The sequence below is a fragment of the Chiloscyllium plagiosum genome, unplaced genomic scaffold (assembly GCF_037043375.1).
Source record: "Chiloscyllium plagiosum isolate Xiang-an unplaced genomic scaffold, Cpla_swu_hap1 HiC_scaffold_8, whole genome shotgun sequence".
In the NCBI taxonomy this organism is placed as follows: Eukaryota; Metazoa; Chordata; class Chondrichthyes; order Orectolobiformes; family Hemiscylliidae; genus Chiloscyllium; species Chiloscyllium plagiosum.
Window position 1 is genome coordinate 54,882,691 of NW_028270146.1, and position 27,948 is coordinate 54,910,638.

The following is a 27,948-nucleotide window of genomic DNA, read 5'->3' on the forward strand; positions in this document are numbered from 1 at the left end:
ACAAGGTATTGTAAATAATTTCAGACCAAACCATTCAGTCATGAGACGATTGAAATTTTTAAAATTCTCGTGAATCCAGGAGAATTAATTAACTAATGATTATACACTTCTTCCTCTTGTGTATAATCATTAGTTAATGAAATAAAAATGCATATTTCTGCAATAACTTTTACTATCCGTATTTAGCAAAGGACTATCTACAAAATGCTTGTATTGTTCTTATTAAAGTACACACATAAGCTCAAATTATTAACAAATGTTAATGGTTTAATAAAATTTCAAAAAGCACAATATTCTGTGAACAGTTAAAACTGGCTTATATCGCTATAATTTGGGTGAAGAAAGAACAAATCCTATCCTGCCAATGTATACCACACATCAGCTCAATATTAAAGATCAATTTTACCTGCCTAAAATACAAGAGTCAGACTCTGGCACACTTACTGAAATTTGAAAGGAGTCGAATAGGGGATCTTGAGTACATGCAGGAATTCACATGGTCTGGAGCCATAGTTATAAGTAATCAAGTCTCCACCACTTTGGACTGAGAGGCTTGCTGTAAAATATGTTAAATCAACCTGTACAATAATATTCAAGACATACAGAAGACTAGCATTTTCACTGCTTTAATTTACTGAGACATACTGTACTAAATTCTTTCTAATTTCAGATGAGTAACAAAATAAACTACTAATGAATTATGGAATTAGTTGAAATCCAGAAATATACATTATTAGGAAAACTGACTGCTTTATTTTGTCTGACTCATGCAGGAAATGTTAAGCAGTACAGGATTAACTGAAGTGTTCAGTTACTGTTGCACAATCAGCTTCTGATAGTAATTTGCACCTTCTGCTGATAAAGTCTATAACAACATTCAGAAGCAAATACCATTGTGCCTCAGCTGCTAGAATCAGTATAGCTGGCCAACAGTCTCAGAGCTATCCACTTACTGAACTGTGGTTTCTGATCATAGTTCATTATGAAGTTCATGCTGCATTTTCGTTTGCTCATCTGGTTGTGTAGGAGTTCCTTGCACATTTTGAGATGTTGCAACAAATTCACTTTGAACTTCTTCCTCACCACTCTCATGCAATTGTTCAGTCTCACTTTCCTCCTGTTCATAGGATTTTTCTTGGTTTGCAGAATTGGGTATCCTCTGCTTTGCAAATCCAGGACGTACAATATCCATGATGGCCAGAAAATCATAAGTAGCTCGTGGGGGTGTCCACTCTTTTCTTTGCAGATTACCTGTGAAAGTATGATTGTCAAAACTTGTAAACATCTGACGTTTGAAAACATGTAAGTTGAACTGTCAATAATTACTTATTTAAAGCTTCAATACAATACTTTGATGGGAAAAGCAAATGGCTGGTCCTTGGAGCTTTTGCATGCAGTTTTGGGCTTGGATAAGAAAGTGGTTCCATTTCCATTCATAGTGCATGATCATTCACCACAGGATGTGGCAAGGCTAGAGCTTAGATTTGATCCATTGGTTGTGTGCTGCTTCTGCTATTTGGCATACATGTCTTTTATGTAGCTTCAGCAGTTTGACACCTTATTTTTCGATATGCCTGGTGCTGCTCCTGACAAACAATCCTGCACTCTGCATTGAACGAGACTGGATCTCCCAGCATGATGATAATGTTAGGATGGGGGTTATGCTGGGCTCTGAGGTTAGATTGTGATTGAATGCACAATCTGCTCTTGATGGCCTATACTGCCTCACAGATGTCCATTTTTGATTTGTTAGACCTGTTTGACCAGTCTCTGGGACAGCTCTTCCAATTTTGGCACAAGCTCCCAGGTGTCAGTAAGGATGGTTTTTGCAGAAAACTGAGTTTGCTGCTAGATTAATTCCTTCATGTAGATTTTCTATCAATTTGATACAAGCCATTTCAGAGGACAGTTAGGAGTCAACCATATTGATGTGGACTTGGAGTTACATTAAGCAAAGATTTCTTTCTCTAAAGGACATCAGTGAACCAGATGGGCTTTTACAATAACTGATAATGGTTAGAAAGCAACTTAGATTAGCTTTTAATTCTAGATGGTGCTATATTCAAATGTCACCATCTGCCGTGGAGAACTTTACACTGAAGTCCTCAAAGCAATAGTTTAGGGTTCTAAAATACTAATTTAGTGATATCACTAACATGTCACCACCTCTTCCCTCAAACCCATGTCATTTCAGATTCAGTCTCTGATTCTACATACATCATCATCAAAATTCCAAACGTTCTTCCATTATCTTATCATTCCTGATTTTGCCCACAGGATATGACAATGGTTTATTCTGTTGGGTCTCAGGTAATGAAATTAAATCCTCCACTTATATTCACATTATGTCAGGAATTACATGAAAAACGTTTCATCGGACAAGCTCAGTTAAAGAAATAGATCTTAGAAGTAATTCTAATCATTCAAACAGCTTTATTCCAAAATTATAAGGTTTCTGGTAAAATGAAGCTAGTTGTTCCACAACATTATTCGTTATTTGGACTCTTCAATATGAGTTCTCGCTTAATTTATTTGCTCTCAGATGTGGGCAACACTGGTAAGACCACAGATAGAACCTATCACAAGTGAATCTGAAGAAGCAGAAGTTGTGAGATATCTTGTCCCTCTCCTTCATGATCTGCTTATTTCCATTTTGGTAACATTGACTGCATTTATCAATTCCTCACCTAACTTGTGGTTAAAATCTTCAACCATGCACTGGTTATTTCAACTGTCAATTATTCCAATTCCTTTTTGGTCCATTTCCAATTGTCCATCCTCCCTAAACTGGAGATTTATTTGCCAGAAGCAATTGAGTCTGTCTGTTGAGCTTATAAATGAAGTACCATATGGAAATATGGAATGTGCAAGTGAGTTAGTAACAAATGTGATTAATACAGTACCAGAATTTTCAAGGAGTGCATGGTGAATTTCATTAGAGGGTTACACTGAAGCCAAGTCAAAACTATTTTGCAATGTCACAAACTGTGCAGTCTATTAGTCACAATGTGTTTTTCATGATTCATGAGCTTTAATAGTTTTAGGCCTGCAACTTAGTGCCCATGTGAAGTTCTTCTACCTACTTGGAACCAATATAACTAAATATTCTTCCTGCGCCATTCAAGAGTCTGGGGTAAAACTACTAACTGGTGACTTGCAATACTGAGGGCTAAATTTTACCAGAAATTTAGGCTAAGTGTTAACTTTGGCGACTTTCATGCAGAAGTTTACTCCATGAGCCTTGGTGAGTTTTCTCACACCATCTTGCAAACTCTGTGCCATAACCCATGTCACCCCGCAAGTTACACTCACCTACTCCCCACAGGTAGAAGAGCTGGCCACTGCTGGGACATCCTGGGATTTTGGCATCATCTTTAAAGTCCAGATCTGCACCTGGTCAGGTGCTGGCAGTTCACAGCTGCCCTGCACAATTCCTGTCAACTGCCCAAGACATGTCAGACAGAGGAAAATTGGCACCGCACATTGCTAACAGGGGTCTGGAGGGGTGTTATGTTGGTGTCTGGTATCCAAGATGGAGGGTTGAAGGAGCAAACATTGAACTAGAGTCACCACTCTACCAGCCCAACCTTCATGTCAGAAATAATCTCCATCTAGTTCTATCTAGCTAGTGGGAAACTGCATATAAATGAGGTGACAGGATGTAATAATGAGGATACTAATGCATGAAAATAGACCTCTCACCACTTACTAATGAGAATCCCATCTTGCCATTCAACATGTTGTTGGAAAACAAGATTATTTTGCTCTCTAGTTAAGAAATTCCATTTAGATAGGTTTCACAAGATTTTCCCAACCTTCCTTCCTACATTGTTCAGCAGCAGGCAAGATTCCATCCTGAGTCAAAATTCTTCTGCTTTCCTCTTGCTGGAAGTAACATTTCTTTGAGTTCTATTTTATTTTTAATGTAAACTTGGCAGCTTTGTTCAGTTGATTGCACTCTCACTTTGGAGTCAGAGTTTGTGAGTTTGAAACCCATGAGACTTGAGCACATAATCTAAGATGACATTTCAGTCTAGCGCTGAGGGAATATGGCATCACCAGAGATGCTGTTCCTCAGCTGAGAGACTTAACCAATTAGATCATCTTAAAAAATGCGACAGACCGCATGACATTATTTCAGAAAGAGCAGTTGATTCTCCCAAGTCCTGGGAAAAACTGCTCACTCAATCAACAACACAAAAGCAGATGATCTAGTCATTCTTACATTGGCTGTACAGCCATGCTGTTCCGAGAATTCTTGACATTTATATTTACTGCTTAAAAAGCACTTTGGGAGGTGATGTAAAAGGAATTCCTTTTTCTCAGGCTTCCGTTCAGCTTTTATCATTTGGGCTGTGATGTAAACCTGACTTCCTTCCTCTTTAGGTTTTGCCCAGCTTTCAGTATTACCATAGTCAGTGTTACCTTTGACTATCACAAGACATATGGTGAATGTCAATACTGATGTATTTGAACTTTTCACTGTTACAAAAGTATCAAGACCTTGAAATAAAGTTAAAAATCACTGGTGCAACATATGTCAAAGAAAGAACATTAAAATAAGTTTGACACATGATGGACAATGCCTCTAAATACATATAATAACTGGAGTGAAAATCAGCCACAAATCCAAAACACATGGTAAAAATACAAGTTGTCAACAGACAGATTTTTCAGAAAAACAAGTAACCAAACCAATAAGCCCATATTGTAACTAAGATAGCTTCTTGCTATCCTCAATCCTGATTCAGAAATATGCTATTTGTTCAGTATCACATGGTCAACATCCAGGAAGTCCTGAAGTACCACTATCATGGAATGCCATCACTCACGTTCACATGGCAACTCAAGATGGACAATATCACAGCTATGTCAGTAAGTCCTGATTGCAAACTAAAAACAAAAGCTTGGCCCTGAAAATATGCAGAGCAGTGGCGTGGTGGAAGTGTTAGATGTGCCTACCAGGAACCTCTGATCTTCACCCTGCCCGAGTATATGAGGATGAGAGGCACCATCAGGAATACATCCTAGGAACCAGCTAGCAGATACCAAGAATTCTAGCATAGACAGTTTTGTTATTTGGTGGAGGAATCAACAGCATATTTCTAAAATTCTAATGCAAATTGAAGTTTGATAACTTTGGATTCCTTTCCTGAAGAAGGGCTTATGCCCGAAACGTCGATTCTCCTGGTCCTTGGATGCTGCCTGACCTGCTGCACTTTTCCAGCAACACATTTTCAGCTCTTAACTTTGGATGTTACATGGTAAAAACAAACTCTAAATGCTACAATGAAGAATAACTCATAATGTTTTACTACAGTTGAAATTTCTAGGCTTCAACATTACTGCTGTTTCTTAAGTTATATTGTCCGATTTGATTTCCCAAACTTCCATCTTTTCATTCACTTCTATTTCAATCAATTCCAGCACTGTTAATACAATGTCAGCAACATTAGCATAAGAAAATCATGAACTGATTTCATTACTCATTTACAATGTCATCTCTAAAGGTATATTTCTGTGACCCTGTTCCACACTCATTCTCCCCACCCCCCCCACTCCTTTTTAAAAGGGCAAGAAGGAATTCAAAAATATTTAATACTTTTGTAGGTTCGGCTAGGTCTGGTAAATAATGGGCGCCCCAATTACAAGGCGGATGATAGATCTGAATTTTTGTCAATAATGCAGAGGAACATGAATGATGAAGTGTCTGGCTTTGGAACTGCCCTCCACCTATTAACCCACTCAGGCAAGTGACATTATTTCAGTTTAGGAAGTCTGTGCTTCTTAGGGACTTGCAAGAATCTGTAATATCCCAGGATATCGATGTCCTGGTCTCTTTACTAGCTCTTTCCATACATTGTCACCAGACGTACAGCTGGACTGAACTGGAAGGCATAGGAATTTCATCCATCTGATAACCATTATTCTTGCATTGCAGACTCAGCTGTTTAAATGTATTATTGGAAAACATTGATATTACTTACATTTTGGAATCTCCTGTCCTGTTTGTACCTTCTCTAACCAATGTAGCACACCGACCGTTGATATCAGCTCTCCTTCCGGAAATGCAAACACATGGCCATGACAGCTGAGTTGCACTAAGACCAGTGCTGGCAGCTGTGGGAGGTAGTTCAAATATACTTGAAGAATCTCTTTTCCGACATGTGTCTTTCGTCTTAGTGGTTTAAAAACATGGGTATAAGTTATTAGCAACAAATTAACAAAACCACAGGACTGCTAAATAATTAGTTATGCTATTAAAATTGAATTACATGTGTTGCACATTTAAGTAAAATCAATGCCCATCATTGACCAAACAGCTGAAAAGGTTTTCAAAATGATGCTTTGGGAATAGAAAGGACATCTGTTGTGAAAAGAATTACTGCCAAGTAAAAGATCTGAACAAGTCCAAATTACAAATTAACAAATAAAATCCATGAAAGGTTACTTCAAAATTAACCAGTTTAACCGTCAACCAACATACAATACAAATTAGAGAAAATTAGATTAATTTCTGGTGATTTCAAACTAAGTTTAGTTAATTGCTAGAGCTATACCTGAGCAACAGAGGTATACTAAAAGTTTTGGGATTTTTAGTTGGATTAGAAAAAATTGTTTAAGCACACTCTTGTTTTTATCTAATTATTAAAATGTTAACTGGTCAGATTGTACTTGATAGTATGTGACAAGGCTTCCCAGACTGGAGTCATATTTAGTAGATGCATTTTAACATGACTAACAGATGATCTTGTCATGGGATATGGAAGCAGTCAGTTTATACTGTAGGTACAGTACCCCAAATCCAGCTGTCCAAACACTGGAATTGCGTAAGAACTTTTATTTTCTCTCATGCTACAAAACATGGTGAATGGAGAGAAAAATAAATTGCAACCTCTTTGAAATGCAATATATGGTTATATGGTTGATTACATAAATTGCATGCTTGAAATCAGTGTAACCACTGAGCAGTACTTTTAGTGCCCTCACTCTGAATCAGCATCTGAAATACACGGGGGCAGTAGGCAAATTCATCCCCGAAAGTTATCAAAACAATGTGGAAAAAAAATCAGTCACAGAGTGAACTAACCAGAGAATAACCATCGCCATAAACAGAACAGACAGAACCGGTGAGGAGTTGCTCCACCAGTCTCTCCCATGCTTGCCATTAAAAAATGGTTCATCATTGGTTAGGTCACATTTGGAATATTGTGGACGATTCTGGTCTCCCTCCTATCAAAAGGATGTCGTGAAACAGGAAAGGGTTCAGAAAAGATTTACAAGCACGTTGCCAGGGTTGGAGGATTTGATCAAAAGGGAGAGGCTGAACAGGCTAAGGCTGTTTTCCCTGAAGTGTCAGAGGCTGAGGGGTGACCTTATAGAGGTTTATAAAATCATGAGGGGCATGGATGGGGTAAATAAACAAGGTCTTTTCCTTGGGGTAGGAGAGATCAGAACTAGAGGGCATAATTCTAGGGTGATAGAAGAAAGATTTAAAAGAGACCTAAGGGGCAACATTTTCATGCAGAGGAGGGTGTGTATATGAAATGATCTGCCAGAGGAAGTGGTGGAGGCTGATACAATTACAGCATTTAAAAGGCATCTGGATGGGTACATGAATAGGAAGGGTTTAGAAGGATATGGGCTAAATGCTGGCAAAAGGGACTAGATTAATTTAAGATGTCTGGTTGGCATGGACAAGTTGGACCGAAGGGTCTGTTTCCATGATGTACATCTCTATGCCTCTCTGACTATCATCAGTTATCACAGCATAGGAACACTTTGTGACTTGAGGAGCAGCGATCAGTTAGAAAAGTAAGTGGCAGTAGTCCATCAGTTGTGTCAGAGGTCTCTTTTGGTAAGTATTGAGGCCTGTGCCTTTTGGCCAGGGACCAAGGGCAAGGTGCTATGCCCTCAATTGGGAATCATGGGTCAAGCCTTTGGTCAGGAGTCGTGTGTTTTTTCTTGGACTGGGGCCAGTTGCCATGTCTTTTACCAGGGATCGAGGGCCATGCATTTTGGCAGAGGCCCTGATTTGTACCTTTTGCCAGGGGCCATGGTCTGTGAATTCTGTCAGGAATTAGAGGCCCTTTCTTCGGTAGGGGGCTGTGCCTTTTGCCAATGCCATGGCCCAAGATTTTTGCTTAGGGCCAGATATTTGATTTGGGGCCACGTCCTTTGTCAGGTCGTAGACGGTTACAAAGAGATGCTTTCTAGGATTCTGAAGGAAGTGAGGATAGAAATTGTGGGTAAACAGGCTGTGATCTTCCAGTACTTCCTGGACTTGAGGGACGTGCCAGAAGACTGGAGGATTGCAAACATTACAGCCTTGTTCAAAAAAAGGTTGTAAGTAAAATCTCAGTAATTGCAGGCCGATCAGTTTAATTTCTGGGGAAACTTCCAGAAACAATTATTTGGAATGGAGTTGGTAGTCATATGAAAAAGATGGACTGTTGAGAAAGAGTGGGCATGGATTTCTAAAGGGGAAACTGTGTTTAACTAACTTGCTGGAGTTCTCTGAAGAGTTGACAGAAAGTGCCAATGAGGGTATCACTGTTGATGTGGTATTTATGGATTTCCAGAAGGTGCCTGATACAGTATCACACAACAGACATATGAAGAAAGTTGTTAGTCATGGTATAAAAGGGACAGTGGCAACTTAAATAGAAATTGACTGAGTTACAAGAAATAGATAGCAATGGTCAGCAGACATTTTCTGGGCTGGAGGAAGGTTTGTAGTAGAGTTCCCCAGGGGTTGGTATTGAGACGCTTGATTTTGCTAATATATATATATATTATTGATCTGGAACTTGGTATATAGGTGAGAATTTCAAAGTTTGCAGATGACTCAAACTGGGAAAAATGGTCAACTGGAGCAGGTAGTGTGCAACTCCAAAAGGACTTGACAGGTTGGTGGCGTGAGTGGATTGGTGGCATATAAAGTTCAAAGCAGAGAAGTGGGAGGTAACTCACTTTGGTTGAACATGGAAGGACAATACAATTTTACGTACAATTCTAAAGTGGGGGTGGGGGAGGTATACAGGAGCAGAGGGACCTGGGTATATCCTTGCACAGATCATTGAAGGTGGCAAGACAGGTGGAAAGAACAATTAATAAAGTATACATAAGGGGCTCAAAACTGTTCACAGTAGTGTAGCTATGGTCTTAATAATGCCTTTTATAGCCTTAGCAAACCTTTCCCACTTATATACTCCATTCCCTCTGAAACTAAGTCCAACATTCTTTTTGTCTTCTCATTACCCACTAACCTTGAATGCTGGCTTTATGTCTTTTATGGATGAGGACTCCAAATCCAAAATCCAATACCAAATCCCCCTGTCCTGTGGCTTTCTGCAGTGTTTCTCCACTTTGATAATATATCTATTCTTCCTGACAAAATGCATAATCCCTCAGATTTTTCCCACTTTATATTCCATCTCCCAAGTTTTTGCCTATTCACGTAACCTGTCTATATCCCTCTGCAAAATCTTTGTGTTATCCTCATCATTTGCCTTCCCACCCATATTGTGTTATTCACAAACTTGGCTATATTCACATTGCTCATCCGAATCATTAATATGCAATGTAAGTAATTGTGGCTCCAATACCAATCCATATGACACACCAGTAGTTACATGTCGCCATCCTGAAAAACCCACTAGGCAAAAGTGAGGACTGCAAATGCTGGAGATTAGAGTCAAGATGATGGTGCTGAAAAAGCACAGCAGGTCAGGCAGAAGCCAAGGAGCAGGAAAATCGATGTTTCAGGAAAAAGCCCTTCATTAGAAAGGAGGCTGGGAGCCTCGGGGGGTCTCCACTGTCGATTTTCCTGCTCCTTGGATGCTGCCTGACCTGCTGTGCTTTTCCAGCACCACTCTAATCTAGACTCTGGTTTCTAGCATCTGCAGTCCTTGTTTTTACCTTTCTACTAGTTACCAGTCCAGGCTAAAACAATGCTTCACAATTTTCTGTCAAAAATTAAAGTACATTTTCAGCGTGTTGAAGAATATTGTTTTGTGTTGAGGCATTCTTGTGCCAACCCCTCAAGTGTGATAAATTCTTTAGAGATACATTACATGTAAGCTTTTGTCTTGCACTCATCAGGATATTTCACAAGAAAAATCAAATTAAAGGGAAAGCAACATTTATATTGGAAGGGAGGAGATGGTTTAGTGGATGGCAAGTGGTCACTGGTAGAGCTGTTGCCATGGAGAATGAATCGGTTAATGATGACTGCCAGCTAACTCATACACTTTGTTTGATTTTTAAACCAAGCAGATTGACTGTGATTGGTCAAGGCATTGTCTTGAGAAATGTATGAGAGAATGGCTGCCATCCATTTTGTTGAGTTGGAATGGATCCAGGGTCGTTTGTATTAATATATGTGGCATGCACTATATCACACGTGCAATGACATTCGTATAACCACATTATGCATTTGTGTATATGTAGAACTTTTTTTTACTAGACAGTAGCATCCTGTTCATGGTGAAAACCACTCATGTTGTTACTGAATACTAGCAGCAAAAAAACAGCTAGCATCCTCTCAACCCTCTCAACCTTGGTTTGCTGATGAAGGGCTTTTGCCGAAACGTTGATTCTCTTGCTCCTCAGATGCTAGCTGACCTGCTGTGCATTTCCAGCACCACACTCTCATCTCCTCTCAATCATAGACAATCAATCAATCATAGAATCCCTACAGTGCAAAAAGAAGCCATTTGGCCCATCGAGTTGCACCAACTCTCCGAACAACATTCTACTCATCCCAACACCCAATATATTCCCATAACCCCACATTTCTCATGGCTAATTCATCTAGTCTGCACATCCCTAGGCATTATGGGCAATTTACCATAACCAATCCATAACTGCACATCTTTGGACTGTGGGGGGAAACCAGAGCACCAGGTGCAAATCTATGCAGACACACGGAGAACGTGCAAACTCCACACAGTCACCCAAGGCCGGAATTGAACCCGGGTCCCTGGCACAGTGCGGCAGCAATGCTAACCACTGAGTCACTGTGCCACCATTTCAGAGTGGCAACAATGAAGACATGTTTAATTTGCCCTGCCAACTTGAGGCTTCATTTCAAATTTTTGGCTTCCATGTTGATATTTTTCTCACACCATCATATAAAATCTTAGCAGTATATCAAAATCTTATGAATTACTGCAAAGGAAATTGTGACTCACAAATCAATCCAGCATGTGGTATAAGTCTGCGCATCTCTTAACTTGGTAAGTTGTTCAAGCTCATTTCTAGCTTTCGAAGTCTTGGTGTCATCATTATCAATGAAAAGAATGAGCAATGGTTTCAGAGGATGGAAATAAGAAGGGAAAGTTTCCACTGTGACTTCAGGCTAATGTTAAAAATAGAAATAAAAGAGAACAAGTTACTAAGAAATGGTAGAGATAATTACAAACAATTCAAATCTACAATTATAGGCAATCTTTATTGGTTATGATCAGATCACCTTTACAATTTGCAATAAAGTGATGTCTGTCTGGAAAGTATGTCTGCCCCTACTCAGCTACAACAATCCAAGAAGCAACAGAGAAACATTTATGAAGAGATTTGTCACTTTTACTGACACCATTCTGATAAAATCCTACATAGGAAACTGTGTAGAAATGTTAAAGCACAGGAGATAGGAGGTAATGTACTGGTGTAGATTAATAATTAACTCACAGACAGAAAACAGACACATTGCCAGATTAACTAATCGCTTATTGCAAGAATAAGTGCTTGGGCCCCAGTGTTTCTCAATTTCTATATTAATGATTTGAAGGAGTGGACCAAATGGAATGCTTCCAAATTTGCAAATGATAACAAAGTGAGGAAGATGTATGTGAAAAAGATGTAAAATGGCTTCAGGAGTATTTGAAAAGTCTTAATGAATGGCTGAAAACATGGCCTATTAACATAATGTGGGAAAATATGAAGTTATCCACTTTGGTAGGATGTGCAGAGTAAATGCTAAGAGATTGGAGAGTGTAGATGTGCAAAGGGACCTAGGTGTCCTTGTCGATAAGTCAGAGAAGGCTAACATGCATGGTGCAGTGAGCTATGAGGAAAGCTAATGTAATGTTAGCCTTTACTGCAACAGGCTTTGACTACAGGAGTAGTGAAGTCTTGTTTCAATTGCATATAGGTGTGGTCTAACCACACCTGGAGTACTGTGTGCAGTCTTAGTTTCAGGAAAGATATTACTGCCATCGAGGAATGCCATGAAGGATTATCAGCTTTGTTCCTGGGATGATGGGACTATCCTATGGAGAAAGATTGAGCAAACTAGGATTGTATTCTTTCGTTAATGTGATTGGGGAGAAGTCTAGAACAGTTTAAACAAAAGGGGGTACCACTTAGGCCTGAGATGAGGACTTCTTTTTAACTTTGGAATTCTCCATCACAGCAGTTTATGGAAGATCAGTCTTTAAGTATGTTTAATGTAGAAATCGATGATTTTCAGTTTACCAATGGCATATGTGGTCATGGGGAAGGAAGGAATTGAAGTGTTAGATTAGCCATTTGTATTGAACAACAGGGCAAGTTTGACAGGCTGAATGGCCTAGTCCTGTTCTTAAGGTGTTTTGTTCACAAGGTCCTATGTTCATAGCCACCAGCTCAGATACTGGGAATTCATGTTCCTTAGAGGCTGGTATAAAATTGGGAGCAGCACACGATAAATCGTTGGGCACGAGTAGGCTGCAGTGAGACCCAGAAGAGAGTGTGACGGCTCATTGGAAGGCAATTTCACAGAGGAGTTCTGTTACAGGGCACTAGGATAAGGACTTCAGCGGAGTTACTTTTAAGGTGGTGCATACTTGGATGCTGAGTGCAATGGCTGGCTGCCAAGCAGTCTTCTGTCACAGTCAAGGGATGCGTCGGAGTGTGCCTTCAAGCTAATAGGGGGAATCATTGCCCTCTCTGCAGGTACTGCTCCATCTACATGTCTTGTTGCTTACCTTAAGAGAATGCAACTGCAGGCCCCATACTGGGTCAGTCTTCGAATGGACAGGTCAGCTGCTCTTCCATTCAGAATGCAACAGCATTCCCTCTCAGGAACTTACCACAGCACCTCAAATTACACACCACAACAATTCCAAATACATTGCAAGTTGGGTGCCTGGTCCTTGAAGTAACTCAAACATTTGCTGAGCAACAAGCTAGTACTTCAGGCGGGCCCGTGTGATCTATTCCCACAAATGAGGCTTCCAATCATCAGGCAGAGTTGACTGATGTCATAACAACAGTTCAAGAGTCTGCTGGTGTGTATGCAAGGAATCTCTGCAGATTGCACTTCTGAGCAGAGGCATCTCTATGAGCTGTGTCAGAAGCAAATGGTGCAGACACTCCACTTGCAATGATTTGAGTTACACACCCCGATTATTTTATGCAGGACTTTGTTGTCCTAAGGTTCTCAATTAAGGTCATCTTAATAACACTAGCAAACACTGAGCAATATTATGTGATTATGCATATGATAAACGTCAGGAGATTGAATGCCATTTTATAAAGTATCACATGATGGAGACTCCTGTAATACATCAACTTTGATTTGGAAACCCAACATCAACAAAAAACATTAGTTTTCCTTACTCTACAACATTTTGACTTAAAAGTGAGAATATATTGACATAAATGACATTTTAATTTAATATTCTAATTATGTCAAGAATTAATTCTTCACACATCACAATATGTATTGCAAAAGTATTTAAAACATTAATAATGAGAACTTCAAAAGTTATGCTAAAATGTTTAAATACAAACATCTAGCATTAAAAACACTTACAAATGTTTCCAACATGGCACTCTTGACTGCAGATACAATGTCCTCTCTGCTAGGCTTTTCAAGATGAATGGCTTCTATGTCAGATTTTTCATCCCTAACAAACACCAGAGCTGGTAGAGCCACACCAAACCTTTGAGAGCTGAATGACAATGCAACAATATAAGTGACAGATTAAAACAAAACATCATTTCTTAAATGCACATATCTGATGGAAAGAAATAACTTCTCATCAGTTTGTTTTAGCATCAAAATATAAATAAATGGAATTGTTCAGAAATTATTCAAGTTCAACTTTTCATTTAATAGCAACTGAAACTTTTGTGCAAAACAAAAGCAAAACTTTGTAGTTTTTGACTTTTTGAGGGTGATAGTTCTGTGAACAGAGTTTCTGAGAACAGAACTGAGTTTTCCCTGGGTGCTTTCATTTCCTCCTACAGTCCAATGATTGACAATGCTAACTTGTCCTGTAGCATCCAGGGATGTGCAGGCTAGGTGGATTAGCCATGGGAAATACAGGGTTACAGGGATAGGGTGGGTCTTTGGAGGGTCGGTGCAGAACGGCCTGCTTCTACACTTTAGGGATTCTATGATTCTATGACAACAGTCATTTAAACACGCCTGCACCGATGTTAAAAAAAATGGGGAAAGAGTTTTCTTCACTCTGATGCCGCTGGTCAGAAATTGCTGAAAGAATCAGCAGAGTTTCAATCTCCCTATGAAGCCAAACATCTTCCACAAGAGCAAACATTCTTTTCACATCTGCCGAGAATTCTCAGGATCTTCTATGTTTCAATCAAGTCTTCTGAACTCAAATAGATACAAGCACAGCCAGTCCAACCCTTTCTTATAAGACAACCCATCTATCCAGTATTCCAATGTATTTATAATCCTTTTTTGAATTAGGACAGTAATATTGTAAATAATACCCCGAATGTGGCCTCACCAGTGCCAAGCAGATGCTCCATTGCTCCTGACGTGCTACCAACTCAGAAACCAGTCTCCGTCAATTCAAACTAGAACATGTGAAGTTAAGAAACAGCAAGGTTCTGAGCTATAAGAACTTGCAGCTATAGGGCAGATGATGTGTTCATCAGAGCTAGTCAGAGCATGTCCCCAACCAGGATGTTCAACTACAGCTAGAACTTTGGCAACGAGCCAACTGTCGGGGATAATTGCCCAGATTTGTCCTGTCCCCAAAAGGCTGGTCGAACCTAATCCAGTCAAATCCTCAATCAATCTACTCTCAATCATTAACAACATTGCAGAAGGTGTCACTGGCAGCACTATCAAGCAGTACTTACCCAACAAAACTCTGCTCAACAGTGCTCAGTTTGGGTTTCACCAAGGTCACTCAAATCCAAAACTCTTTCCAAATATGAACAGGAATTGATTTTTTTTTTAAGAGTGTGCTGCGAAGCAACTGGCTTTGAGATGAACACAGTAATTTATCAAATTTGGCATCAACAGTCTGAGTAAAACTAAAGTCAATCATACTCATGAGCAGGATTGGAGCAATACTGCAGGTTGGAGACATATCTTGATAAAGGAAGATGACTTTGGTAGTTAGACAGCTATCACATTAGTCCTCAGAATCATTGCAGGAGTATCTCAGAGAAGTACGTTAGGCCTGAAAACTTCACTTGCTGCATCAAAGGCCTTCTCTTCATTCTATGATGAAATGTGGTGTTCTTTACTGTTGTTTGCACACTGTTCGTTTTATATGTCCTCAAATAATGAGAAGTCCATGTCCACATGTAGCAAGAGCTAGCCCAAAATTCAGCTTGGGCTCATTAGTAGTAATAACATTCATTTATATTTGCGAGATACCTCTCCTATACATTCAACAGCATTATTGAATGATCTCCATCTCCAACATGCTAAGGGTCACCATTGGCCAGTGTTCAAATGTTCTCTAATCCCTTTTTAATGCTATTAAGCCACATGCCATGTAACGTCATTTCCTTTCAAGGCTACTCCTGTCTATGTGCAAACTTTCCCTCAAATTATCCCCTACTTCCATAAAAGTGGGCAAGAGATTAAACTGACTGCATAGCTAAACGAAACTATGTGGTAATCAGAGACAGTGATATGCAGCTTTCATACTAAGTTGGATTAACCATAGAATTCAAACTTGCTCACAAACGTTGCATTAATGTGTCCTGTAATAAAAGCACAACCCAACTTATTCCCTCAAACACAGACTCTGATCCAAATAAATAGCTTACGATCAAATAAAAACCAAAAGAAACTGCGGTTGCTGTAAATCAGAAACTAAAACAGAAATTGTAGGAAAAGCTCAGCAGGTCTGGCAGCATCTGTGTTCTGAGGAAGGCTCACTCGACCCAAAATGTTAACTCTGATTTCTCTCACAGATGCTGCCAGACCTGCTGAGCCTTTCCAACTATTGCTGCTTTGGTTTAAGACCTAACAATATTGCAAAAAGTGCTCTTTGTAACATGTCTTTCATAATGCCAGTTCCTCAAACTTCGGAATCATGCAGATGGACTGGAATAATCTCTCACGGCTCTCTAATCTACTTTGTTGCCAAGTATGAAACATTGAAAGTGTTCTATCCAACTCACTTAATCTCTTGGAAAAAATAAATGACCAATAAATGAAGTCCTTACAAGAAAATATCAGGGAAATTTCTCCCTCAGAGATAGTCAACTAAAGGTGAGCAGTTGCATTCTCATGAGTCAGTGTTCCAAAGGGAATGTAAAAATTCATCTTAATCTTATTCTTTTAATATCCATCTTATTGTATGACAGATATTTATACTTTTAAACAAATTCCCTCAGCGGTACACAACAGGTGCAATTTGCTGAAGTCACGGATCTACTAGCTGGGGAAAACATCTTTTAGTTTTACTGGAATCTTTTAAATTTACAATATTTTTATCGAGCTTTGTAATCATAATTCAAATTTATAGAAACTGATTTTCATGTATGTTTAATCATGTCTTCTACAGATTTAAATACTTAGATTATGACGCTTACCAATTTTCTTTTATTCAATGAAAATTGTTGTGATGATTTAGAATTGAATATTCTTCTGTTTGTCCTGATGAAGGCAAGATAAAAAAAGTCTGGCATCACAGCTCTCTTTTCAACAATGTTATTTCAATTCATCAAATACACTTCAGACATGTGTACACTGGTGATAAACAGATATGGCATGGACTTTATATTGTGGTTAATTCCTTAATAACATTCAAGTTCTTACCCTTTTCATTAATTGCTAATGGATGCCCATCCATTGCATGCCAAGTATTCTCTCCTAAATTACATTATCCATTTACGGGCATATTCCTACACAGTTTAGAGCCATCAACATATTTCCATATTTATCCTTACAAGAAGCCTGAGCAACAGAAGCTCAGAATAGACCTCTGAGAAAGTTCATTAATGATGGGTTTGTGACATCAGCTTTTCCTCTTATTGATCATTCCATTGCTTAGGCAATTCCCAATGCAGTATATAATTTATCATTCGTTCCATGACCCTAATCTTCAACAGTCTCATTGAGCTTTCCCAAATACCTTGCTAAATCCAATATATATTCTAAACATTCAATGATATTGTTATATTGTGATGATATAATGGCTTTGAAAGGTGCATTTCTCCTGTTCTTTTTTATGAAGAAAGGTTGAGAGAGGAGCACCGATCAGTCTACTCAGAGCCAATAAACAATACAGTCATAGAGGTGTACAGCATGGAAACAGACCCTTCGGTCCAACTCGTCCATGCTGACCAGATATCCAAACCCAATCTAGTCCCACCTGCCAGCACCTGGCCCATATCCCTCCAAACCCTTCCTATTCATATACCCACCCAGATGCCTTTTAAATGTTGCAATTGTCCCAAGCCTACAGCACTTCCTTTGGCAGCTCATTCCATACACGTATCACCCTCTGTGTGAAAAACTTGCCCCTTAGGTCTCTATTATATCTTTCCCCTCTCACCCTAAACCTATGCCCTCTAGTTCTGGACTCCCCCACCCCAGAGAAAAGACTTTGTCTATTTATCCTATCCAAGCCATTCATGATTTTATAAACCTCTATAAGGTCATCCCTCAGCCTCCGACACTCCAGGGAAAACAGCACTAGCCTATTCAACCTCTCCCTGTAGCTCAAATCCTCCAACACTGGCAACATTCTTGTAATTTTTTTCTGAACTCTTTCAAGTTTCACAATATCCTTCCAATATGAAGGAGACCAGAATTGCACTCAATATTCCAACAGTGGCCTAACCAATGTCCTGTACAACCGCAACATGACCTCCCAACTCCTGTACTCAATACTCTGACCAATAAAGGAAAGCATACCAAACACCTTCTTCACTATCCTATCTACCTGCGGCTCTACTTTCAAGGAGCTATGAACCTGCACTCCAAGGTCTTTTTGTTCAGCAACACTCCCTAGGACCTTACCATTAAGTGTATAAGTCTTGCTAAGATTTGCTTTCCCAAAATGCAGTACCTCACATTTATCTAAATTAAACTCCATCTGCCACTTCTCAGCCCATTGGCCCATCTGATAAAGATTCGGAGGTAACCTTCTTCGCTGCCCACTACACCTGCAATTTTGGTGTCATCTGCAAACTTACTAACTATACCTCTTATGCCCACATTCAAATCATTGATATAAATGATGAAAAGTAGTGGACCCAGTACCAATCCTTGTGGCACTTCACTGGTCACAGGCCTCCAATCTGAAAAACAACCCTCCACCACCAACCACTGCCTTTTACCTTTGAGCCAGTTCTGTATCCAAATGGCTAGTTCTCCCTGTATTCAATGAGATCTAAGCTGGAAATGTGTTGCTGGAAAAGCGCAGCAGGTCAGGCAGCATCCAGGGAACAGGAGAATCGACGTTCCGGGCATAAGCCCTTCTTCACGAACGTCGATTCTCCTGTTCCCTGGATGCTGCCTGACCTGCTGCGCTTTTCCAGCAACACATTTCCAGCTCTGATCTCCAGCATCTGCAGACCTCACTTTCCCTTCAATGAGATCTAACCTTGCTAACCAGTCTCCCATGGCGAACCGTGTCGAAAGCTTTACTGAAGTCCGTATAGATCACATCTACCACTCTGCCCTCATCAATCCTCTTGGTTACTTCTTCAAAAAAACTCAATCAAGTTTGGGTCTTTTTAAAATTTGGAACAGTAGAAGCAGCCTGAGAGTGTGGGGTCAATCTCCCACTTAACCAGAATTTTTAATTTTGGGTTTCAGTAGCAGTTCATGGGATGTTACTATATCGGACCAGTTACTGTTTAGTAGTTAAATAATCTATTATTCTTTAAAGTTTTCCAATACAGTAAAGTTATTTCAATTTTTTTTGTTGTCTTTTATTTATAGTGTATGAATAAAGTGTGTTTTGTTTCAAGATTGGTAGTTTAAGCAATCAAATTGCTTCTGGAAAACTAAATCTTACATTTGCCTTTAAAATAAGAAAAAGTTAGGGTCTAGACTATTTTCTAAAATATTTTGAGGGGGTTTGGTCTGATCCATAACAATATCCATAAATACTTTTCTTACTGTTTCTAAATCAATGTTCACTACTTATGATTGGTGTCATCTTTATACAAACACTGATACCAGCATTTAAACCCAGTATGTACAAGCTCAATGAGCTCTTGTGGCACAGTGATAGTGTCCCTGTCTCTGAGACAGAAGGCTCGAGTTCACATCCCACTCATTCCAGAGGGGTCTCATACCATCTCTAAATAGGTTGACTAAAAACACCTATGACGCACAGTAGCTACTGTTCATACATTCACACAGTCCGCACTAATCTACATTGACTCTTGGTTTGTCAACACCGTTGAGGCTTTTGACTACAGTCATCTTTGTATGAGCATTGAAACCACTATTTAAACCTAGTACACACAAAAACTGGAGGGCTCTTGTGGTAGCATCTCTACCTCTGAGCCAGAAGGCCCAGGTACAAGTTCCACCTCCTCTAGAGACGTGTTATAGCTTGAAATAGATGTGGTTAATTAGAAATTAGAAAATGTTTATACAAATATTGAGCGGGATTTTCATTTTATAGCTAGGTAATTCAATTCGGAATATTTCTCGGCTCAGCACACTCACCTCAGGAAAAAATGTCAAAGAGCATGCTTTCATTCTATGGGTAGGGGACTAAGGCAGAATAGAGTCCTGCCCTTGCAGGATACAAATTAAAATCAACCACTGGGGCTGCCAAAATCTAGTTTAAAAACCCACCCCAGTTCTCTGGGACTTGGCCCCATTTGTTTCATTAAATATCAGGCTCTCTCGCTCCTACTCATCATACCCCTCACACACTCCTACGCCCCCTCCATACCAGCTCATGCCTCACCATTCCCAATGGCCTCATTGACTCCATTCCAACCGTGTCCTCACCCAATCTATACACCATCCTCTCCAAGTCTCACCAAACTCCCAAAGTCCACTTGTACCCTCAATGGCAACTTCGCACCTCAATGCCCATTCATCCAACCTAAACTCCATATCGAAGCATGGGCCCTATAGTATAATAGCATATGTGGAAATGCTTAGAAATAGTCTTTGAAAAACTTGTTGTTATTACAACTCTTTAAAAATGTCAATCAACAGGCTCTTAACGTATCAATAACCGAGACTATAACTGTTCAACACTCGTTTAATCTTGTCAAATAAACATTGAACCGGAGACAAAATAGATTACAAGCACGAAAACGTTTGTAAGTTTATCAATTAAGCAATATTTTCTCTTCCGTGCATCCATCTCAACAAACTAAATGCAAGTATGGGCTGTCAGTTAAGTCTCAATGTGCACGTGTAAGACCTTTAAAGTTATCTTTCAAGGGTTCTTGCATCTAGTCTATGGTCCACAGCTTCTCAGAAACAGACTGGGCACTTTTCAGGTTTGCATATAGCAGCATTTAGCCCATTTGTAAATTTGTGCATTACACACCAAACTATAACTAGTCTACTTCAAATGACCATGCAAAAGCCAAGGTTTTCAAAAATTTGAACAGGTGTTTTATGCTGCCACAATTGAGTGAAATTTTCTATTAATACGTAGATGCAAAAGGCATTCTGCCAACCGCAGAGAATGTCAGTCCCATTGCAGTGCCATATATCACAATTACTGGCTATTCAAATTAAAAAAATGTTCTTTCAGTTGTGCATAACAGGCAGAAAACACATTGTACTCAACCAGTCCACACGCAGAAACCTAAAACAAATGGCCAACTAATAGATGAGATTCTGTGATTAAGGAACGCTTGTTAAATATTCTGGATGTTTTACTTGCTAATATTAGAAATAATAGTAAAAGTTTCTTTCAGTACATAAGAAACAAACGACAGGCAAAAGTAGACATTGGGCCACTTCAAACTGATGCAGGAAGCCTAGTGATGGGAGATAAGGAAATAGCAGGAGAACTTAACAAGTACTTTGCGTCAGTATTCACAGTGGAAGACATGAGTAATATCCCAAAAATTAAAGGGTGTCACGGGGCTGAGTTGAGTATGGTTGCCATTACGAAAGAGACAGTGCTAGAAAAGTTAAAAAGTCTTAAAATTGATAAATCTCCTGGCCCCGATGGGATACACCCTAGAGTTCTGAGAGAGGTGGCTGAGGAAATAGCAGAGGCATTGGTTGAGATCTTTCAAGAGTCACTGGAGTCAGGAAAGGTCCCGGATGATTGGAAGATGGCTGTTGTAACCCCCTTGTTCAAAAAAGGATCAAGGCAAAAGATGGAAAATTATAGGCCAATCAGCTTAACCTCGGTTGTTGGTAAAATTCTAGAATCCATCATTAAGGATGAGGTTTCTAAATTCTTGGAAGAGCAGAATCTGATTAGAACAAGTCAACATGGATTTAGTAAAGGGAGGTCATGCCTGACAAACCTGTTGGAATTTTTTGAAGAGGTAACAAGTAGGTTAGACCAGGGAAACCCAGTGGATGTGGTCTATCTAGACTTTCAAAAGGCCTTTGATAAGGTGCCACATGGGAGGCTGCTGAGCAAGGTGAGGGCCCATGGTGTTCGAGGTGAGCTGCTGGGATGGATTGAGGATTGGCTGTCTAACAGAAGGCAGAGAGTTGGATAAAAGGTTCTTTTTCAGAATGGCAGCCGGTGACGAGCGGTGTCCCGCAGGGTTCGGTGCTGGGGCCACAGCTGTTCGCATTATATATTAATGATTTGGATGAGGGAACCGGGGGCATTCTAGCGAAGTTTGCCGATGATACGAAGTTAGGTGGACAGGCAGGTAGTACTGAGGAAGTGGGGAGGCTACAGAAGGATCTAGACAGGTTGGGAGAGTGGTCCAGGAAATGGCTGATGGAATTTAACGTGAGCAAGTGCGAGGTCTTGCACTTTGGCAAAAAGAATAAAAGCATAGACTACTTTCTAAATGGTGAGAAAATTAATAAAGCCAAAGCACAAAGGGATCTGGGAGTGCTAGTCAAGGATTCTCTAAAGGTAAACATGCAGGTTGAGTCCGTGATTAAGAAAGCGAATGCAATGTTGTCTCTTATCTCAAGAGGGTTGGAATATAAAAGCAGAGATGTACTACTAAGACTTTATAAAGCTCTGGTTAGGCCCCATTTGGAGTACTGTGTCCAGTTTTGGTCCCCACACCTCAGGAAGGACATATTGGCACTGGAACGTGTCCAGCGGAGATTCACACGGATGATCCCTGGAATGACAGGTCTAACATATGAGGAACGGCTGAGGATACTGGGATTGTATTCGTTGGAGTTTAGAAGATTAAGGGGAGACTTAATAGAGACGTACAAAATAATACATGGCTTGGAAAAGGTGAATGCTAGGAAATTGTTTCAGTTAGACGAGGAGACTAGGACCCGTGGACACAGCCTTAGAATTAGAGGGGGTCATTTCAGAACAGAAATGCGGAGACATTTCTTCAGCCAGAGAGTGGTGGGCCTGTGGAATTCATTGCCACGGAGTGCAGTGGAAGCCGGGACGCTAAATGTCTTCAAGGCCGAGATTGATAGATTCTTGTTGTCTAGAGGAATTAAGGGCTACGGGGAGAACGCTGGTAAGTGGAGCTGAAATGCGCATCAGCCATGATTGAATGGCAGAGTGGACTCGATGGGCCGAATGGCCTTACTTCCACTTCTATGTCTTATGGTCTTATGGTCTAATTAAAAAAAAACAAATTAAGACATTCAAGCTCAGAATGAGGGTCATGTACAATTGCTAGAGTGACATATATTCATATGCAAGGACTTGTTCTTTGCAAAAAAAAATTTGCAAACCTTGTGTTTTTGTGAATTAACTAGAACTTGAGGAATGTACATAGTTCCTTTGCTATCCCCCAGGAATGCCACCGCCAAATAGGTTTGATTTGTCAACTAATCAGCGCCTCCTTTTTCCTGGCGTGCAAGGTATTGCAATCATTTATAAAGTTAAAAATTACACAACACCAGGTTATAGTCCAACAGGTTTATTTGGAAGCACTAGCTTTCAGAGTTCTGCTCCTTCATCAGGTGGTTCCAAGTCAATCATTTATAAGATTGCATTCTAGTGTTAATCTTAGCGAGTCAAGACGAGCAGCTCTCTCTTCAGCAATGTTCAAGTACTGACCCGTCAAATAACTGTTTATTATAGTTAAAGGACAATATTTCACTGCCAAGGGACTTTTGGAGTGGTTTTACATCATGAAAGACCCAGTAATAGTCCTCCCAAGGGTTTCTCACTAAAAAGACAAACTGGAAGATATGAATTACATCAGGTCATTACAGATGATCTAAAAGCAGACGAAAAGTAAGCTAGTAAGAACTGATAAGATCATTTTCCTGGAAAAACAACAGGCTTGGGAAAAGGTTTCAGAAATTCAACCCACAACATAACAAAGCCTACAAAAATATTGTTATATTGAACCTTTTAACACTGGATTTTGAAATGTCAAAATGTATGTAGACAAGTTCAGTGATAAAAGCTGACATTGAAATTTCACCAAAAAAGTCATGAAAACAGAATGCTGAACCGAAAAATTCACGCATACATGAGATTTTTATATGCATTTATTAGGTATAGATCTAATTTTAGATGATTAAGAAAATGAACCAGAAGATAGTTGGAAACATGACTGAAAAATGGACTTATCATATCAGCATTTGGAAGTATTTAAAATGTGAAGACAGAGGTGAAGAAGTAGCAAGGCTCAAAACTGTGAAACAATGATAACTGACGGTCTCTACAAGCTGTTGTGCCAAAAGATTAAGGGAAAGTACAAAAGGTTAGAGAATTCGAAAACTTGGCCTGAGCTAAACGGCTGAGGAAGACTTAAATACATTATGAAACAAAGGTTTTTTTATTAACTTTTACGACATAGATGTCACTGGCTGGCTAGCATTAATTACCCATCCCCAACTGCCTTTGAGAAGGTGGTGGAGAGCTGTCTTCTTGAAATATTGCAGTCCATGGGCTGTAGGTTGATCCACAATGCCCTTAGGAAGGAAATTCCAAGATTTTGACTCAGCGACAGTGAAGGAACAGTGATATACTTCCAAACCAGGACAATGAGTGATTTAGAAGGGGACTTGCAGGTGGTATCTTCTAGTTGGAAGTAGCCATGTATTTAGAAGATGTAAGGATCTTTAGTGAATTTCTGCAGTACTACCTGTAGCTAGTACAAGTAATTCTGGTACAATGTGATGGTTGCGTTCCTGTGCAACATTATAGGAAATCACACTGTAGATGATCGCTACAGAAAATTGCTATACCCATTCAGTAGAAAGTTCACGTCATTCATCAATCGCGTAATAGCCAATTCACGTAGATGAAACACACACTATACAGAAATGCCTGCATACACTGTTGCTACAGGGTGTCAGTGGTGGAGGAAGTGGACGCTTGTGGATGTGGTACCAATCAAGCAGACTGCTATATCCTGGATGGTGTCAAGCTTCTCGGGTGTCGTTGGAGCTGTACCAATTCAGGCAAATGACTTATACTCCTGACTTGTACCTTGTAGATAGTGGACAGCCTTTGGATAATCAGGAGGTGACTTTCTTGCTGCTGTATTCCTAGCCTCTGGTCTGCTCTTGTAGTCACTGTATTGATATGGTGACTCCAGTTGAGTTTCCGATCAATGGTGACTCCTAGGATTTTGATCATGGGGGATTCATTGGTGGTAAAACCATTCAATGTCAAGGGACAGCGGTTACATTCTCTCTTGTTAGAGATGGTCATTGCTTGGCACTTGTGTGCCATGAATGTTACTTGCCACTTATCAGCCTAAGCCTGGATTGAAATAACTCATCAGTCATCAAGTCACCCTTTATTTACATCTGGATGGTCCTTGACACTGATCCAACTTCTTCATTAAGATTAAGAGCCCCAATCAGGGAATTCATTTTCTGTGAGATCCACCTATCTCAATTCGTACATGGATATTGCCCAGATCTTGTTGCATTTGAACATGGACTGTTTCAGTATCTGAGGAATCGTGAAAGGTATCATTGGTGGATCTCCCTACTTCTGACCTTATGATGGAGGGAAGGTTATTAATGAAACAGCTGAAGACGGTTGGGCCAAGGACACTACCCTGAAGAACTCTTGTAGAGATGTCCTGGAGCTGATATGACTGACCTCCAACAATCAGAATCATCTTCCTATGTGCCAGGTATGAGTCCAAGCAGTGAAGAGTTTGTCTCTGATTCTCACTGACTTAAGTTTGCTAGAGCTTCTTGACGCTACGCTTAGTTGAGTGCAGCTTTGATGTCAAGGGCTGTCACTCTCAGCCCACCTCTGGAATTCAGCTCTTTTGTCTGTGTTTGACCAAGGCTGTAATAAGGTCATGAGTTGAGTGGCCTTGGCAGAACCCAAACTGAGCGTCACTGAGCAGACAATTGCTGAGCAGGTGTTGCTTGATAGCACTATTGACAACACCTTCCATCACTTTACTGATGATCAAGAATAGAGTGATGGGGCAATAAGTGGCTTGGTTGGATTTCATAGAATCCCTATATTGCAGGAACAGACCATTCAGCCCATCCAGTCAGCACCAACTATCGAACAGCATTCCATCCATACCCAGCATCTCAGTCATCCTGTAACCCCACATTTAGCATAGCCAATCCACCTAGCCTGCACATCTTTGGACCGTGGGAGGAAACTATAGCACCCAACAGCAACCTAAACAGACACGGGGAGAATGTGCAAACTCCACACAGTCACCCAAGGTTGGAAACAAACCTGGATCCTTGGCACTGTGATGCAGCAGTGTTAACTACATCATTTGTCCTGCTTTGTGTACAGGATACAACTGGGCAGTTTTCCACATCGTTGGGTAGATGCCAATGTTCTAACTGTACTGAAACAGCTTGGCTAGGGGAGCAGCAAATTCTGGAGCACATGTCTTCACTACTATTTCTGGAATTTTGTCAGGGTCCACAGCCTTTGCAGTATCCAGTGTCTCCAAACATTTCTTGACATCACATGGAGTAAATCAAATTGGCTGAAGACTGGAATCTGCAATGCTGGGGATCACGGGAAGAGACTGAGATCGATCATCCATTCGGCACCTCTGGCAAAGACTGCTGCAGCCTTATGTTTTGCACTGATGTGCTGCGCTCCCCCATCATTGAGGGGATATTTATGGAGCCCAGTGAGTTTAATTGTTCACCACCATTCACGACTTGATATGGCATGACTGCACAGCTTAGATCTGATCCACTTGTTGTGTGATCGCTTAGCTCAGTCGATCACATCCTATTGTTAAGCATGCAAGTAGTCCTGATGGGCAAGTTCACCATGTTGACACATCATTTTCAGGTATGCCTGGTGCTGCTCCTGGCAGACACCCCTGCACTCTTCACTGAACCAGGGTCAACCCCCTGGCTAAACAAAAGAAAATCAAAGGACTGCAGATGCTGGAAATCTGAAACAATAACAGAAATTGTTGGAAAAACTCAGCAGGTCTGGCAGCATCTGTGGAGAGGAACCAAGTTAACATTGTGGATGTCAATATTGAGTTCAATAATTTTAGGGCCTGAGCATCTTCTCACATATCCTTACCTTAAACCACACAAAAGTGGTGTCTTGTCACATGGGGTGCTACCATGACCATCCCATTGTCAGCTACTAATAGTCCCAATTAGACCCCATTTCTTTGTCTGCCCAACTGTTTTTCTCTCTTTCTCAGCTCCTCCTCCACCTATTGTTTACTCCTCCTCTGTTCCCCTAGCCCATCTACAGCAGATAAACCAACCTCTTCCTAGCTACAATCAGTTTTAAAGAAGGGTCACTGGATCCAAAATGTCAACTCTGATTTCTCTTCACAGATGCTGCCAGACCTGCTGACTTTTCCAAGCAGTTTCTGTTTTGATCCACTGGCTTGATGATAATGGTTGAGGGGGGAATGCCGAGCCATTAGGTTGCAGATTGTACTAAAGTACAATTCTGCTGTGACTTGACCCACATCACCTCATGGATGCCCAGACCTGAGTTACTAGATCTATTTGAAGGCTGTCTCATTTAGCACAGTGGTAGTGCCACACATCATGATGGGCAGTATTCTCAATGTGAAGGCAGAACTGCGTCGCCACAAAGACTGTACAGTGGTCATTCTTACCAATACTGTCATGGCCAGACATGTGCGACAGATATACTGGTGAAGACGAGTTCAAGTAGAAATTTCCCTCGTGTTGGTTCCCTCACTCTCTGCTGCAGATCCAGTCTGTAAGTTATGCCCTTTAGGATATGTCTCTTGATTAAACTTAAAATAAAAGCCATAACTATTAATTTAACCTGGGGCAGTATTTTGTAGAGGAATAAGATGGTGTTACTGTCTGGGTCTGTAGATTGTGAAGGAGCAAAAATGGCCTTTAGTAGACTGATATGCGCTTCTTGTCAGATGTGGGAGTTTAAAGAGAGGTTAAGGGTTACTGCGGATTATATCTGCAATAAATGCTGTTGGTTGCGAATCCTATCAGATCGAATGGATCGGTTGGAGAGACAGTTAGAGGCAAGGACAAATTTGCAACAGCTACAGTATGTGATGGATGGCAGTTATAGGAAGGGGGAACAAAATCGCAGATTGAGTCACATAGATGGGTTAACTCCAGGAAAGGTAAGAGAGGTAGGCAGCTCGTGCAGGAGTCTTTTGTGGCTACCCCCATTTCAAACAAGTATGCTGTTTTGGAAAATGTAG

General features: G+C 40.3%; 1 protein-coding gene across 2 annotated transcripts in view; it reads right to left on the reverse strand.

Annotated features, from left to right (window-relative positions):
* Positions 1–246: 246 nt before the first annotated feature.
* Positions 247–27,948, reverse strand: part of txndc16 (thioredoxin domain containing 16) — a 126,863-nt gene continuing 99,161 nt past the window's right edge. For both annotated transcript variants that reach the window (XM_043697651.2, XM_087989857.1), the window contains exons 17-20: positions 13,799–13,937; positions 11,196–11,362; positions 5,988–6,178; positions 247–1,251 (exon numbers count right to left, since the gene is read on the reverse strand). In XM_043697651.2, coding sequence (XP_043553586.2) covers positions 971–1,251; positions 5,988–6,178; positions 11,196–11,362; positions 13,799–13,937 — 778 coding nt within the window. In that variant the 3' untranslated portion in view covers positions 247–970. The remainder of the gene's footprint in view (positions 1,252–5,987; positions 6,179–11,195; positions 11,363–13,798; positions 13,938–27,948) is intronic.